A 15,907-nucleotide genomic window follows, 5' to 3' on the forward strand; every position below is an offset into this window, starting at 1 on the left:
CAACACATGGTTTATTTTGCTTAAACAGCAGTGTTCATACTGTTAATAATGCCAGTAGTATCATAAAGACAGCATTTCACTAGTTGCCAGAACTAAAGTCAAGTTTGAAACTGAGGTCGTAACCTTGCAATAAAACAAGTACTAATCATAATCAAGGAACAAACAAGGGATGATGTATCAAGAGCATCAAGAGAACTCGAACAAACTTCTTTCAGCAGATATTCTTTAGCAGCTCCCAGGTTGAAATCTCATCTTGGTCACTGGCATCCTACCGAAATCAGCACACTTGAGTTTTCATTTGAACCAGCTGGCTCAGTTTTCAACGCTCTGCTCATCATCATCATCCTCCTCCTCCTCCTCCTCATCTTACGAAATATAAACCACATCTACCGAACGATACCCACGTTTGAAGGCTGAGATTAAATACATCCCCTGCACAAGGTAAAGACTTAAAAAGTTACATATAACACAAAACGTTTCCTACCATACATAGCATGTGTCTGTTCATGCGCACCGTACTGTGTTGCAGAGGAAGATACTAAACCCGGCTGTGCGTGTGCTGGTGGGGCCATCATCCTAGCGTTGCCCTGTATTACAGGGCTATAAACATGAGGATGCTGCAGGCAGAACAAAGGAAAAAAACCACATGGTTAATTGGGGAATTGGTCCAAAGAGACTTCTTTGTCATCTAAAAGGGTGTGGTGATTGAAACATCGGCAGCTCGGCCTTGCTCGAACGCAGGGCGAGCTGAGGATTTCACGCTGTTGTGATCGTCCCGGCTGTTCCCAAAATTTAAGGGCTAGAAACTGCCAGAAAACTTTGGCACGTCCAATTTTTGCCACTCTAATAATGCGCTAAGCTTACACATTTATCCAATTACACGTGTAGATTTAACAGCCTTTGAAGTAAGAGCAGTCCACCAAGTTAAGTTATTTTTAGAACACTTAACCAGGAGATGTGCTGGCCATGACCTAAAGAAATCCTTCAAAGAGCTAAAAAAACTACATCAATAATAAATGCCAACTTCTAAATTGACCTTAAAATTCGTTAGGACATTAAAATTCATTAGGACCTTAAAATTTGAAGCACATTCCAAGATCACCACGTGTGCTCCAGCACACAGAAACTCTTCAGGCTGACTGAGGAGTGGACACAAGGGGGTCATTTAGCTCGGAGCCACTTTGTTATTTGTGCTTGGGTTGATGAGGAGCAAGGGAAGGACTCTTACCTGAGATTGGTAGTGTGGCACATGCTGCACAAGAGGCTGATTAGGAAACTGTTGGGGGCTATATGCAACATATTGTGTAGAGTAAGCAGGTGGAGTAGCTACAATTGGAGGGCCTGCTGCTGAAGCAGGATGCATCATGGTGCTCTGGTGGTGTTGGTCTTGCCGCTGCTGGGGCATATTTGGTACTGGAAAACAAAAGATTGTCTCATGTTAGAAACACAGAGAGAAAATTTAGAGCTTCCTGAAAGGTTCTGCATTGTAGTAACGTTACTGGGACCACGTGGAATATCCTTGCCCCACATCTTTAACCATGGGTTAGAGCCCTGTCAAAAAGGAACAGAGTGAAGAAGAGTTTCTCCAGGGAACACACGATTTTCATCGCTGCCTTTGGGCTGGATGTACACAGCCACAAACGCAGCCCTGCTTTTTTTGTGAAGGAAGGAAGGTGGAGAGAAAGACTGACAAGAATCAGATGTGGAAGGTAATTATCAGAATACCTACATTAACCAATTAATCCTGTCCTCTTTAAAAGGCTTTATCACCCTCTACGGGAATGACTCGGCCACTGTTCCATCAGCTGGAAATCTGAGTCTTTATGTTAAAATAACTCACGCTCATGGCTCAGGAAAGCACAATAAAGCTCTCCACACAGCCACAATTTGAGGTACTCACATCTTCTGAGCTCTGGACAGCAAAAAGCACATTATAGGTCACAGACAACAGTGAGGGAGATAAAACCCATAAGGAATAGGAATAATTAGGAGGGAAAAATGATGAAAAGAGCAAAACAGTGTGAGATCACCTGAGCTCTCCTTGGGAAGGTGACCACCCAACTCACTTGGAACAAACTAATCCAGCACACAAAGCATGGGCATGGGAGCTCCAGGAGAGCTCCAGCTTCCTACAGTCAGGCTGCAATTATTAACTGAGCTGCCTCAAGCACCTCTAAACTCCACTGACGGGGAAATGCCCCAAATCCCTTAGAGAGAGGAGAGGGAAATGTTGAAAACATCAGCTAATTCACTCAATGATTTTATTTACACTGTAGATCAACAAAAGAAAGAAGGAAATACAGGAAGCATCCTGAAGAGTGTAAAGGCACAGAGCTGTAACCCAGGCAGCTCCCTCAGGGCTGTGCTGCACACAGATATGCAGAAAACATTGGAACTTAAAGAGGAATTCAGAACTGGAGAGAGCACTCAGCAATGTATTTCTGATTAAAACAGAGTTACCAACCAGAAGATCTCAGGGCTGAGGCCACAGTGGAGTTACTGTGCTTTAACACAGAAATACATTGCAGGGTTTTGTCTCCCCTAGGTTGATAAAGGCCAATTGTTTATTTCTAAACAGCAGGAAACAATTTCCTCCTGCAGTGACTGGAGCTGCAGCGCTGCTCCTGTCCTGCAGCACTGGCTGCCACTGCAGCAGCACTCACTGGGCACAGCTACAGCATTCCCTGCACCAGGAGCACAGGGACAAGAGCAGCACTTTCTGCTCCCTCAGTAGTGCCCAGCCCAGCACAGGGAGCATCTCAGCACCCACGGGCGTCACTTAAACACGGGGCACTGCCATTGTCAGTCCAGCTGTTCATCACTGGGGCAGCAGGAGTGAACAGGAACAAACCGGAACCAGCTCTTGCCAGAAGAGCAGCAGAGCAAACTCTTCCTGAAGAAATAGTGACTCTGCATGTTGTTAAAAAAAAAAAGCCCTCTATTAAAGTACCGTTTGGTGCACTGCTGCAAACCAGTACAGAAAACCAGCAGAGAAGTTCCTTTTAAACAAACCCCTAATATTTACAAAATATAGGAGACGATCAGCTCACTCTAATGCTCCAAATAACAGAGCTGTTTTCCTGTTTGTCCAACCAGATTCCAAACCAAGCAGCAACCCCCCATTACTCAAACCTGGCATGTTTTGGCTGGATTAGTTTATCTAAAAATCCATTAGTATTTCCACTTAACGCCCCTTCATTAAAAACAGCATTTAAAATATCGATTGAAACTGAATTACCACGGATTAGAAAACACACAAACATTTGTCATTTAGCCATGCTGCATGCAGACTGAGAACCGAACAGGCAGTATTATTCTCACCTTTACCTGCTCTATATGTCTTGGCTTGGTTCACTGGCATGGGCGTCATGGGAATAGGATACAAAGGCTGAAACAGAAGAAGTTGAAGGTATGATATTCCTTTAAAAACTCACTGTGTGCGCTGGGGTGGGGGCCCCACTCAGCTTTGATGTGTTTCCCTCTGCTCTGTTACATGTTTTAGTGAACTCTGCCTAACCTATGAGATTTTCTTGGATCAGTGTCATTAAGTCTGCACGGACACACAACTAAGAGCAGATGGTTGGCAACAACCAGCCCAGGAACGCTTCTGCTGCTACTGCAGGCCCTGGGATCAACCTGACAGCTTCACAGCAGATCTGAGGTGTAAAGCTGAGGCAGGACAGGGTTAGGCTGGGTATCAGGGGCAAGGTTCTTCCCCCAGAGGGTGCTGGGCACTGCCCAGGCTCCCCAGGGAATGGGAACAGCCCCGAGGCTGCCAGGAGAGTTTGGACAGCGCTGCCAGGGACAGGGTGGGATTGTTGGGGTGCAGGGCCAGGGCCTGGGCTGAAAATCCTAGGGTGTCCCTTCCAATTCAGGATATTCCATGATTCTATGGTAATGGAGCTAGATTTGAAATCCCAGTGATCCCTACAACAACAAGAAACCAGCTGGAAACAAAGAAAGAGCTGCAGAGAGTGAGACTACCCTGGGAGGACTGAGAGGAGACCCGTGCAGATCTGCAGTAAACGTGGGCTGCTGGCATTTACAAGTGTTTGGGATTATTTGAACATCCAGATTGAGGGAGCACTGGGAAAAGTCAGCATTTACACAGCCAAAACTTAACAACAAGGTGATTTATATTTACAAGAGCAACACAAGCCGCCCCATTTCACCGTTTTAACTCCGAGCTCCCGAGCTGCAACAAGCTGATCTTCAAAGTCCTTCCCAACCCAACCCATTCCATGACTCCTAAACCTGCTCAGCTTCCTGAGGATCTCTGTGAAGTGTTGAGGAGTTTGCAGCACTTTACCTGCACGCCTGGACTCACTGGAACCGGGTACATCATATTTGGTGCAAAACAAACAGGTTGAGTGTACACGGGGGTTGGCTGCTGATGCCCCACCATGGAGGGGCTGGGCTGAGCTTGAGGACGAGGGGAGGTTGGTGTAGTAGAAGGTTTCGGCTACAAACAGAGGTGAGCAATGGATATGGCAGGATTAGTTTGAGTATCCTCCAAGGAAAAAAGCTGGCTTATCAAGATCTACTCAAAGGCAGCGTTAAAGGGCATCAAATCACTTACTTGAGCAAAAGATCGAGGGTTGAACTCTTTAGCATTAGGATTAAGGGTTGATTTTCTAACTTGCCTAAACGTAAAGAACAAAAAATTAAGTTGGGCGTTATTCTTTCACAGGAATATCTGCAATTAATAATCTAAGAAACACCTCATTTCCATCTGCGAGTCAGATTTCTGAGAAGTCAAACACCTCACGGCATGCAAAAAGCCTCTCTCATTGAGGGACTCTTATTACAACTATCCATAAAAGTCTTCCAGTTGATACCACAGCTCATGTGAGCCAGGAAAACCTTGAAGTAAGCTTTTAGATGTGAACTAGGCATCGACCAGAGCTGTGCACTGAGTCAGGAGATGACTTTCAGGGCAGTCCCTTCCCCTCTTGCTCCTCCAGTGTAACAGCACTTAGAGCCAGGAATGTGCCACCCAGCCATGACTTCTACACGAGGCCTTGATGAAAATAAAGATGTGCCTATTCCAAAAGGCATGATTACTCACTCAGAAGTATCCTTCTTCTCCTCTTTATCCTCCTTGTCTTGCTTACTTCCAGGCCCGGATGTCTGCACACCTTGGGAGGTCACCTCAGGCCCTCGCTTCTGCTCAGAGCTGTTACTCATGGAAGGAGAAATACTGGGACTGTTGGGTTTGCTACTGCCACCATTGGAGTTGGTGTTACTGCCAGCTTCTATGATAGATTCTTTAGGGGTGGGTTCTGTCTTTTCTTTAACTACATCTCTTGATTTTTCACCTTCTCGGGTTTTGTTTAGCAGCTGATCCACTGCATCTGAGGAGGAACTGGACTGTAACTGCAAAAAAACCCAAGGGATATATTCAGTAAATTGACACAAAACTCAGGAGAGACCATCTAATGCTGTCACATACACGGAGCAAAACAGTCCCACAAGGCTCAATCATCTGGAAATGACCTTTTAAAACACCCATTTCCATTTCTACTGGGCAAGAAATCCATGGGCATGGATTAAACACCGACCGTGTTTAAGCTGGCACTGTGCAAGGAGCTATTCAGCCACTCAAGTGACCTGTACGTTGATTAGGGAGTGACAGGAAAGCTTCAGACAACCCTCTGGACTCATCCCCTGAGTGATTTAACAGCACCACTTGAAAAGCTAACCTGATTTAATAAACCCTTATAACCAGGAAATAAGTGATATGAATTCGTCTTCAATTTTCCTCCGCAAAACTCTTCATTTAATTTTGCAACAGCTCCTCCATATGGAGTGTGAGATAATTATTCGTGCCTAATGATCAAACAGGTTTCAAGTCCTGTTTTCAGTGTACAGTCAATGTTCACATTTATGTTCATTAGGCAATTGTAAACAAGAGTCAGCATTGATTTTACAATACCTAACATGAATTCTTACAGATATTTTCATAAATTAAGCAAAAGTATAAAGACCTGTTAACATATGCAGCGTGTTCAATTCATTTAAATAATCTGGATGCACGTGAGAATGATGACACCATTAACAGAGAGAAACTTACCCTAAAATCATTCTTAAATTTCTTTAAATCATCAATCTGTTTTCTATGCTCTGAAACAATTGGAGAAACACCTGCCAAACACAAGATCAACATTGTCCAAGCATTTCTAATACGAGTTTTATACACATTACTAAGTTTGCAGAAAGGTAACGCCTTTGCAGATATAAAAACGAAACCCAGCGCCTTATTTTGGGTTTTAATTCGGTACAATTCCATGACCTACGTGTATGAGCACACAGAAAGCCTCTGTGAAAGCAGAGCATTACATAACTGATTTATCTTTAGTTCTGATGCACCACACCAAGGCAGAAGCCCCGAGGTGCAGGCACTGCAGAACTCACTGAACACAAAGAACATGCAACAAAACCCTCGACCCAGCCTGTGCCAGCATTTCAAAACGCAGCAACTGAAGGAGAAACACTGATCCAGGTGAGCTTTGTGGTTGGACTCATCCTAAAGGTCTCTCCAATGAGAGAATTAATTAATCTGGTTCTCAGTTTAACAACGTGAAAAGATTTTTTTTTTCCTTTTGAGAACCGAATGAACAAACAACGCTACAGAGACAAAGAAACGTTAAGGCGTAATAGGGAAAAGCACAGTTAGAAAAGCTCTGCTGACCATGATGCTCAGAAGTACTGCGAGCACAGCTCTAAGCAGAAACACATTCAGTCCAAAGGCAGCTAAAAAGCAGCTCTGTGAGCAGGGGAAAGAAAGAAGGAGGGAAAATAAAAAAAAGAAAAGAAAAAACCCAAGTGAAATCACACCATCCACATGAGCATCTCTACACTTGGTGTTGATGGAATGAGTCACAAACAACATTTCAAAGTGCCACTTCACAACTGCATGACCAGATTTTACTGGAGAACACCAGACTGCCTCCAAGCCTTCCTTAAAATGCCAACTAAAGCAGGCAGGACAGCGGGTTTAGTGTGCACAATTCCTACATCACTCGAGTACATGAAAGCTTTGGATACAAACCTTTGTTTTCAGGTTTAGAAAAACTAGGAGAAGTCTCACTTGGCTTTATATTCTCCTTGTTTCCAGTTGCCGAATTTTGCCTCTGGTCCTGAAGCCTTGTATCTTTAGCTGGAAAAGAAATTGCCAAAGTTACTCTCTTCTACACAACCCCAACTGACCAAAGAGAGAAGGCAAGAGAGAAACAGGGCAGAGATTTAACCATTTTTAGCTTGAAAAACCTTTTAAGTTACACATTTCCTGCTACCTAGTTGGTGCCTGGAGGATCATCCTCCCTCCCTTCACATCCTATTATAAAATTAAAAAAACCCAAAAACAATTAAACTCATCCCTCTCATCATACAAGACCTTAACTAGGCTGAACAAACGATAAACTTAGAGCCAATTATTTGCAGCAGTCCAAGCTCTTCATACAGAATGCTACAAAGATTTGAGAGTTCTTAGACATTTGACTGTGCTCCTGAATGGTTTTTTCGTTTTCCCCATCCCTTTTGCTGTGCTCAAACTAGTTCTTTGAAGCCAGTGGCCTGCATTTCTTTAACACAGAAAAGAGGGAAAAACTCGGTTTGGAAAAAGAAATCCTCGATTAAGTCAGACACCTGTAAACCCACATTCCTTAAGGGCACAAGAAACTAAGCATAAAGACTTCTCAAAAAGCCTCTCTGCAACCTCAAAGCTGGAGAAATGGGAACTCACAGTGGGATTTAACACATCCCAAGTCTCCCCATTGTTCAGCAAGCAGCTCTGCCCTTGCCCTGGCACATTCCTTGCCAGGAATTAGGGAAAGGGAGCATTTGTTAGGGGGTGAGGGCCTCTTACCTTCGTTGGAAGGGGTGACTGCTCTGTTGGATGCAGGGCTGGCAGGTGTAGGAGAGGCAGCTGGAACAGGCATGGCAACAGATTCAGTGGGAATTGCACCAGGCTGAGGAGAAGGCAGAGCCGGTCCCATGGGAGTGCTGCTCTGCCTTGGAGACCTAGGCCTGTGTGTTTTAGGGGATAATCTCGGAACTAGAAACAAACAGGAAAAAGCAGTTATAGGATCAGCTTCCCCATCTGCTCAGCAGTTTGTTTTAGTTTTAAAATGGCTAAAAACATGCTTTTGAAACACTTTGTGAGGCATTACGTAGTTACTGAAAACCTGTTTACCTTTCAGGCACATCTCCTAGTCCTTTATAACGCAGCATTTCAGATAATGAGGTGATTTCTCTGCAGATTGTCCCCCAGAACTTATCTCTGCCCTCTAATCCCACCAAGAATCTGCAAAAAGCTTCCCCAGATCCCCCAGGAGTACAACTACAACAGCTCACATTAACCCAGATTCAGGCAGAACACAAAAGGTGGTCAGGTCTCCACACAAACAGATGTAAAACATTTTTTAAGAGGGCTGAAAAAACACATCCATTTTACAGTGTCCTCTTTTGGAGGTTTGCCAGCTGGAGGAAAAACAACACAGCCTATTGAAAAAAAAAAAAGTGCTTTTAGGTGTATTTTTCTGCCCCTGTGTTAAAGCAGCAAGGAGAGCTGTGTATTCTTTAAACTGCTTCCTGCTCATCCCACTTGTGCTTTTTGTCATCTATTAACTCCCAGTGAGTGAGCAGAAAGGCAGGTAAGTGGTTTAACAGCCCTATTTGCATATTAATATATAATATATATTAATATAATATATATATATGTTAATAATATATAAACGGGGAAGGTGAATCACAAATAATGCCACAACAGGAGAGCTGAAGTTTTTTTCCACAAGGCAACAAATCAATGTGGGTCTAACTTACTCCTTCTTTCTGAGAAACGTGCTCCCACTACGCTCCTCTAGAATTCTGCACTGCTAAAAAATACCCAAAAGATACCTAAAAAGGACCAAACTCTCGCTTTCCTGCCCTCAAGGAAACACCCAGCTCCTGACAGCCCACCAGAACACGGCCTCAACTCAAGAGCTCCAGACTAGACCTGTGGCACAAGACCGAGCTCTAACTTTTAAATCAAATGTTTTAAAAAATTACGTTAACCGATTAAGAAGACACTCACTATAACGGCTCCTACAGTAGCCAAGAACAACACCACCACTTCAAATCCATGAAAATTTGAAAGGAGAAATACATCCAGCTTAACTCATTTCATCTTTTCACACCAGCCTCCCTCTACCCAAAACACCTCCTTCATTTGTAAACCACAATCCAGCCACGCTGCCATAACCAAACTCAGGGATGCAGTGGCAAACCTCTAACTCCTCCTAAATCCCCTAAAAATGAATCTTTTCAACAACTAACCCCCACACTTCTCCTTCCTTTCCCTTCAAACAGAGCCTGACTCCAGTTAGGGCGCTACTGCTCCGACTCTCGCTCAGCTATCTGGGAACATCCTTCTCCCACTCCAACCTTAGCCCAGTATGGGATTATTTATTCCGAGCCTGAATTGCCTGGAAAGGCAGGATTCTGCTGAGCATTCCCCACTCTAAGGATTCCCCCTGCAAGCCGTCTGCAATAAGCCAAGCTTTACCTACCCCCACTGACAACTGATGACCACGTCCCACCTGAAGGGCTGCCTCGTGCCACTGCAGCAGTAGATGCTTCCCCAGGTGCATTATGAGATACAAATTCTAAGCCACTTGAAATTGTACCCCTACCAGTAGAGACTCTGTGACCTCGAGGGTGCCGTTGAGCCTTTGGAGACATCCGTGGAGGCCCTGAGGAAAAAAAAAAAAAAGACAACCCCACACGGTAAGTGCTTAACGCCCACCGCAGAAAACGCACACATCTCTTCTTGAAACTGCGTTTAATCTTAAAAATCTCAACAAAGCAGCAATAAAATCAAGCAATTGGCATTGAGATGCTAAAAAAAAAAAAAAAAAAAGGGGCTGAGGCATTGGTCCAGCCAGGCTGCCAACGCTCATTGCCTCCCCGGGGCAGCTCCTGGGTATTCAGAGGCTTTATCAGCACTGAAATAGGTGTGCAAGGATTTAAAATCTTTCAATCCAAGCATCCACCACTGCCAAGCGCAAGCCAAGCCATAAAGGTCAGTGGTGCAGCCCAGTTCCAGGCTATCAAACCTTTTTCCAGAAAGATAAAAAATTCCCAGCGCTTTTGTCAGGTGGGTCAGTGATCCCCAACCATTTATAGTCACCAGCGGCTGACCAATGCTCTTGGGGAATTTCAGCAGAGCGTTCTCTGCAGCGAGGCTGAATTGCCTGCAGCAGGTCACAATTCATTTACAAGTCAGCAAAAATTGCAACTAAACAAGGGATTGTTATCCCAAGGTTCAAGTCATGCATGTTTAACACCAGAAGCCAAAGTCATAAGTGAACACAGGAATTCTGCACAGCCTGTACAGCTGCCACACCACAGTTACGCTCAAATCCAAGCAGCAATACAGTTCTTACATCCTAACAAACGTTTTCTTTACAGGGTTAGACTCAAATGTTGATACTTCAAAAGGAAAAACGGTGTGTGAACAGAATCTGCCTGATTGCAGTTCATTTTTAACACAGGTCAGTAACAGGGTCAGGTTCAGATAATGGCTTTTAGGTTTCAGGCAAAACTTCTAAAATACCAAATACCCCTCCTGGTCACGTAAATCTTTAAATGTCAGCCTCTATTTTAACCATCTGAAGCCCACTTCAATGCAGATTTCGTACAGGTGAGTATTTTAAAGAACACACATTTCCCAGGAACAATCTCGCAGCAGTAGGACTCAAACGTTGCAGGAAGCAGCAGTTCACTGCATGCCTGACAAACCCAACCACAAGCTCCACGAAATAATTCAATCTGCAGGTGGATTCTCAGTCCCTCAGCCCAGAATAAAACCCCACAATAAACGGACAGTAGGCCAGACAGGTGTGGCTGTGCCCCCACTTTTTGGTTTAGGAGCATTTCCCAGCGCTCCTGCTCAGCCTGAAGGATCGTTCCTCTCTCTGCCACGGCTCCAGCGGAGCCAGCTGCGGCACCCACTGCAAGTTTCCAGGGAGCTCAGTACAACCACTTTGCATTTTCTAGCCTTGCTACACCGTGTCGTGCAGGGTTTAAAGTGCACTTGAAATAAAAATTATGAACCGTGCTCCCCATTGTACCCTCCCCCAGGATGAATTTAGTTGGGATAATTCTGCATGCAGCTACCAAAGACTCACAGGTCAGCCTGTCTCTGTGTATTATTGACTGCTAGGGAGCTGATTTATCGTTCTGAATGAAAATTTCCTACAAATTCACCTTTGAGGCAGCTCATCCTATCCCATTCCGCAGTTCACTTCTCTGAATACAGCGTTTTTATTATCGTTATTGTCACTGGTTGCTTTACAAGAGGTGATTCAATGATTTAGTTATGGTTTTTTTGGAATAACTGTGTTAAATTTGGTATTTTATATAAACTTATATAGCCCTAAAAATGCTCCCTAAAGTTATCAGGTCCTGCATGTTGCTGTTGGTTAATTTAAGACACTGAGCAGCGTTTACAAAGCTGAGTTTAATTTCATACCAAACTGGGGAAATTTCACAGCTTTCTTTCGTTTTTGTAAAGCTCTTCAAATCAAACCAACAAACAAAACAACGAACCACCAACCAAACCAACGAAACAAAACAAACAAAAAAAAAAGGTTAATAGAAATAGCCTGATAAACTAAAGTTAAACACAAATTACAGGTTAAGTAACGAAGAGGAAAAAAAAAAAAAAAAAAAACAACACAACAACAATAGGAAAAAAAAAAACCAAACTAAACCCTCGTCAACAATTAAAAAAAAAAAAAAAAACTCACAGAGGAGTTAAACAAAGACGAAACAAAAAAAAAACACACATGAACAAATCGTGGTATATTGTACCTTCTGAAGACATGCGTTTAGGCATAGTAGAGACAGGAGCTGGAGAACCATGAGCAGAGGGGTGAGACGGGGGCCTGGAGGGCCGCGAGGGGGGCCTGGAGGGCGGCCGTGTAGGGGTGGCTGCCCGAGGTGGAAGAGAGTTGGGACCTGACTGGTAGCGAGAAGGTGGGCGAGAGGAAGGAGATGGGCAAGGCGATGGCCAGGGAACACCTGACAGAACAAATGATATGAAGGAAAGTATAAAAACTAAAGAAAAAAAAAAATTTATGGGGGGTAAGGGGTGGGGTGGGGTAGGGGAGGGAGGGGAGGGTGGGGGGAAAGGGGGAAGGGGAGGTCAACAGAAAAAAAAAAAAAAAAAAGTAAAATATGACAAAATGATTTTTTTTGGTTTTTTTTTTTTTTTTTCTCCACGGTTTAACCCTTTGGGGATGGATGGAGGAGGTAATTGAGGAGATAAAAGTCTCTGGAGGGTTGGGTTTGCTTTGGTTTTGGGTCAAATTGAAGTTGTGAACGTCACAGGCTCCCCAAAGGGTTAATTAGGATCTACAAACACTACTAAGGAATAGACAGTAAAGTTTGATCTGTTAGCCTGGCATACCAATGCTCCACAGCACCCAGCACTCCACAAGGTCCTTAACAGCTACCAGAGGTTCTCAAACAGCTGTTCACAAACAGTACTGACCACACAAACTGCTGCTTTCAAACCAAATGAATGGTAAATGTCCATCTAGGAGCTGGATCTTTACAAAAACCAGCGGTGTTCAGTGTCTGAATCCTGACATTTATGCCTCTGTCACTTATCTGAGGTATTAATGGAGTATTTTAATCTAGGATGTAGGGCTCATGGTTTCCAAAGCAGAATTAATTGAATTTTTACAAGCCATTCTGAGTATTTTTAGGTCTATGATGTTGATTCAGCAGAGTAATAGGGTGAGAGAAACCACAAATAGTACAGACAAATCCCAAGGTTAGCGCTGTTTGGGCAAGGCTCAGTTTGTCCATCCTTTATAGAGCTGACTCTGGCTTTAGAAAGGAAGTCTCACTTACCTTTAGACGCTTCTCAGACTTCCTCTCCAGACAGATCACTTGAGTATTACACATTTTTCACTTATTCACAGCCATTTATTACAAGAGCATTTTTAAATTCTACAAAAGAATGCCTTGAGCACAGGCCACTGCTGAAATCCATCTCCAGGAACGGTGTTTGCCTTCTGGGACACCAATTCCTGCCATGCAGTGCCTACTGATCTTTGGTTAGAAATCCTACCCGTGTGTCCAGCAGGAAACACTCAAATACCCACTTGGAGGGAAGGCTTTGGATTCCTTTTCTCTAACACTGTTCCTGCCTCCCCCTTCTCGTTTTCACAAAATCAGCAAGCGGCTTTATTCTTTTCCAGAAAGGAAAAGAAGCTTCCTCCTGCCACTGCCTTTCAGCAGGTGTCAGCACTGCTGCTCCTCCACGCAGAGCTTTGCAGTGCTGATGCAGTTTCTCATCTTTAAATCCGCACCATCACCTAAGACAAAGGTGTTTGAGGAGGAAAATAAATGACATTTCTGCTCTGCAAAGCCGCAGACAGCGCAGTGCTACGAGTGCTCCTCTGTAAATTACACCCAAATCCAAACCTCTGTGTTAAATGATGGATGCTAACCTGGTTTATGGGACACAGCCTAACCCCACACCATTTCAAAACAAGGTTTTATCTGCAGTAACGAGGTACATTCGTTCGGATTTCAGATACTTGCCTCCGTTAACTACTCTTTGATCTGCTCCAGAGTTAGGGCTGAATTCTGAAGTGTGGGATCCAGACCTTGAGATTGGTGGGCCTGATCCAGACTGGCCCATCCTCGGTGAGTTTTGTCTTCCACTTCCCCAGGACAGGACATCCCTGTTCCTCTGTCCAGGTGGAATGTATTTATTTTCTCTGAAACACAGCAAATTTCTATCAGTGTTGAGACACAACTGAGAGGCAACAAAAAGCACCCCACTTTCTCTCTTTTTCTCCCATCAAGCCAAGGGGAAAAGTCTAAACAGTATCAGATGTTGACCCAACAGTCACCTTATGAATTGGCTTTTGACAGTGGCCACACAGTCCACTTTATGAGCCCACAGGCACTGAAGGATTTAGCAGTAATGCCTGAGATTTTCCAGGACACACCGAAACCACTGCCCCTTCCTGTAATTTGGGACCAATTCACCACGGTGACAGGTCAGAATGGGGAAGTTTGTTTCACGACAGAGATAATACAGGGCCAGGCAGAGGTGTCCAAGTCAGCCTGAGTGCCAAAACCAGCACAGGATTGTTTACACAAGGTTCCAAACCTAATCAGGCCTGCTGAAAAAGCCCAGTATCAATGAGCAAACTGCTACAGTACCAAAATACCTCCGTAATTTAAATAAAAATGCTATTCACAGTGTACTCAAGTACCTAGTGTTCACACCATGTCCTTCTCTTTCATTAGCATTTCTCTGAACAGCAGTATATTTTTCTTCTTCTGTCCTTTCATCATTTTCCAAGGCAACCCGAGCTTTGTATTGGGCACTTGATTCAATTTCCTCTGCTAATTGAGTTGCTCTGGCTTCCCGTTTTAAAAACTCTTCTGAATTATCTCTTTCTAATGGCACCCTAAAAAGACAATGGAAAGGAAAAGAATCTCTGAAATGCATTCAAAAGCACAAAGGGGCTACAAAAATCACACAGTGTTAGTTCTAACCGAGTCAAACTGAAAAAAAAAAAAAAGAAAAAATCTTGCTTCTAAGGCAGTAGACTTGCTGTCTTTTTTTTTTTTTTAATACAAAAATTCCTGGACTGGTTTGCTGTTATGGACAAATTCAGGGTCATTTACCTGCCTAGAGAGCTGAGGTCAGGGCGCAGAACTCTTCCACAGGATTTGTAAAATCCTGTGCAAAGGCTCCAACTTTTAACATGGCTGAGAACACCAGGAATAAAAAGCCTCAGACTGCTGTTTTACATAGGAAGCTACTCCAAAAGCCCAAATTTGAAATTTCTTTTTTAGCTATTTACACACTGCCAGCAAGACAGAATCCTAGTGAAATTAGAGACTGACATCCTTAATCCTCTGATAATTCCAGCCATAGAATTTCAGCTCTCCCAGTTAAGAAGAACTGCAGAAAAGATGGATGGGACACTTCAGAGCATAGGACTAGAAATTCCTGATTCTTCTGTAAGTGCCAGGACCTCAATCCCATCCACTCCATGTCTCTCTCTATGGCAGGCAATGGAATATTGCAAAAATCATCCCTTAGGAAAGCCACCAAGTCAAAACTCAACACATGAGCACCGAAACACTGAAAAAACCCAACCAGGGATAGGTTCATACCTGGCACCTTCTTCTGCCACCATTTTTGGGGTTTACCTGTTCTAATTTTTGTGTCAGGTTTTAAAAAACTATTTTTTTTTCCTCTGAGTTTAACTTCAAGTTGCAGAAGCTGTTCCACCAACCTTACTTCAGAATAAGCCACATAAAAATAGGGAACAGAGCTGAGGCTGGACCCATGCTCTGCTGAGCATTATAGAATCACTGATGCCCATATTTTGAATAATATAAAGAAAAACAAAGAAAGTAGGTGGAGATACAAGCCAGGTATAAAATAATGTATGCAAAATTGCTCAAGTGTTGGTGGCAGAACGAGGAAAACAAGTGGCTTTGCCAAATTCCAAGCCAGCACTGCAGCACAAGTTTTTCCCCACATTTTTGGCCAGTCTAAACATTTACTGGCCTTATCAATGGTAACTGGAAGAATATTCAATAAAACTCTTCAGCATAAAGCCTTGGCTCAAATGAGATTTACATGAACACAAGGCTGGTCCCAGGCCCCTCTGTTAATAACACAATAAAGGAGAACAGCCAATAATCCTCATTTCTTTAAAGTGAGTGCAAGAAATGAAGGGATTTATGGTGACCTAAAGAGGCGGGGAATGTTTTCATGCTTTCTAACAGGCCATCAAAGATGAGAGAAAGGGGATGGACAGCATGATATTGTTCAGAGCCCTGGTGATGATCAATACATTCGCTGCAACACAAACTTGTA

General features: G+C 43.6%; 1 protein-coding gene across 12 annotated transcripts in view; it reads right to left on the reverse strand.

The window, feature by feature from the left end:
- ATXN2 (ataxin 2) overlaps nt 1-15,907 on the reverse strand; it is a 49,570-nt gene that overhangs the window by 14,867 nt on the left and 18,796 nt on the right. For 2 of the 12 annotated variants that reach the window (XM_040080691.2, XM_040080690.2), the window contains exons 8-20: nt 14,283-14,480; nt 13,600-13,778; nt 11,857-12,066; nt 9,552-9,734; nt 7,868-8,056; nt 7,052-7,159; nt 6,074-6,144; nt 5,069-5,376; nt 4,580-4,643; nt 4,310-4,462; nt 3,328-3,388; nt 1,229-1,413; nt 485-617 (exon numbers count right to left, since the gene is read on the reverse strand). In XM_040080691.2, the coding sequence (XP_039936625.1) occupies nt 485-617; nt 1,229-1,413; nt 3,328-3,388; nt 4,310-4,462; nt 4,580-4,643; nt 5,069-5,376; nt 6,074-6,144; nt 7,052-7,159; nt 7,868-8,056; nt 9,552-9,734; nt 11,857-12,066; nt 13,600-13,778; nt 14,283-14,480 (2,042 nt within the window). Of the gene's footprint in view, nt 1-484; nt 618-1,228; nt 1,414-3,321; nt 3,389-4,309; nt 4,463-4,579; nt 4,644-5,068; nt 5,377-6,073; nt 6,145-7,051; nt 7,160-7,867; nt 8,057-9,551; nt 9,735-11,856; nt 12,067-13,599; nt 13,779-14,282; nt 14,481-15,907 lie in introns of all 12 variants that reach the window. The other 10 variants (XM_040080689.2, XM_040080688.2, XM_040080696.2 and 7 more) reach the window with 9 other exon arrangements.

Source organism: Hirundo rustica, chromosome 17 (assembly GCF_015227805.2).
Source record: "Hirundo rustica isolate bHirRus1 chromosome 17, bHirRus1.pri.v3, whole genome shotgun sequence".
NCBI lineage: Eukaryota > Metazoa > Chordata > Aves > Passeriformes > Hirundinidae > Hirundo > Hirundo rustica.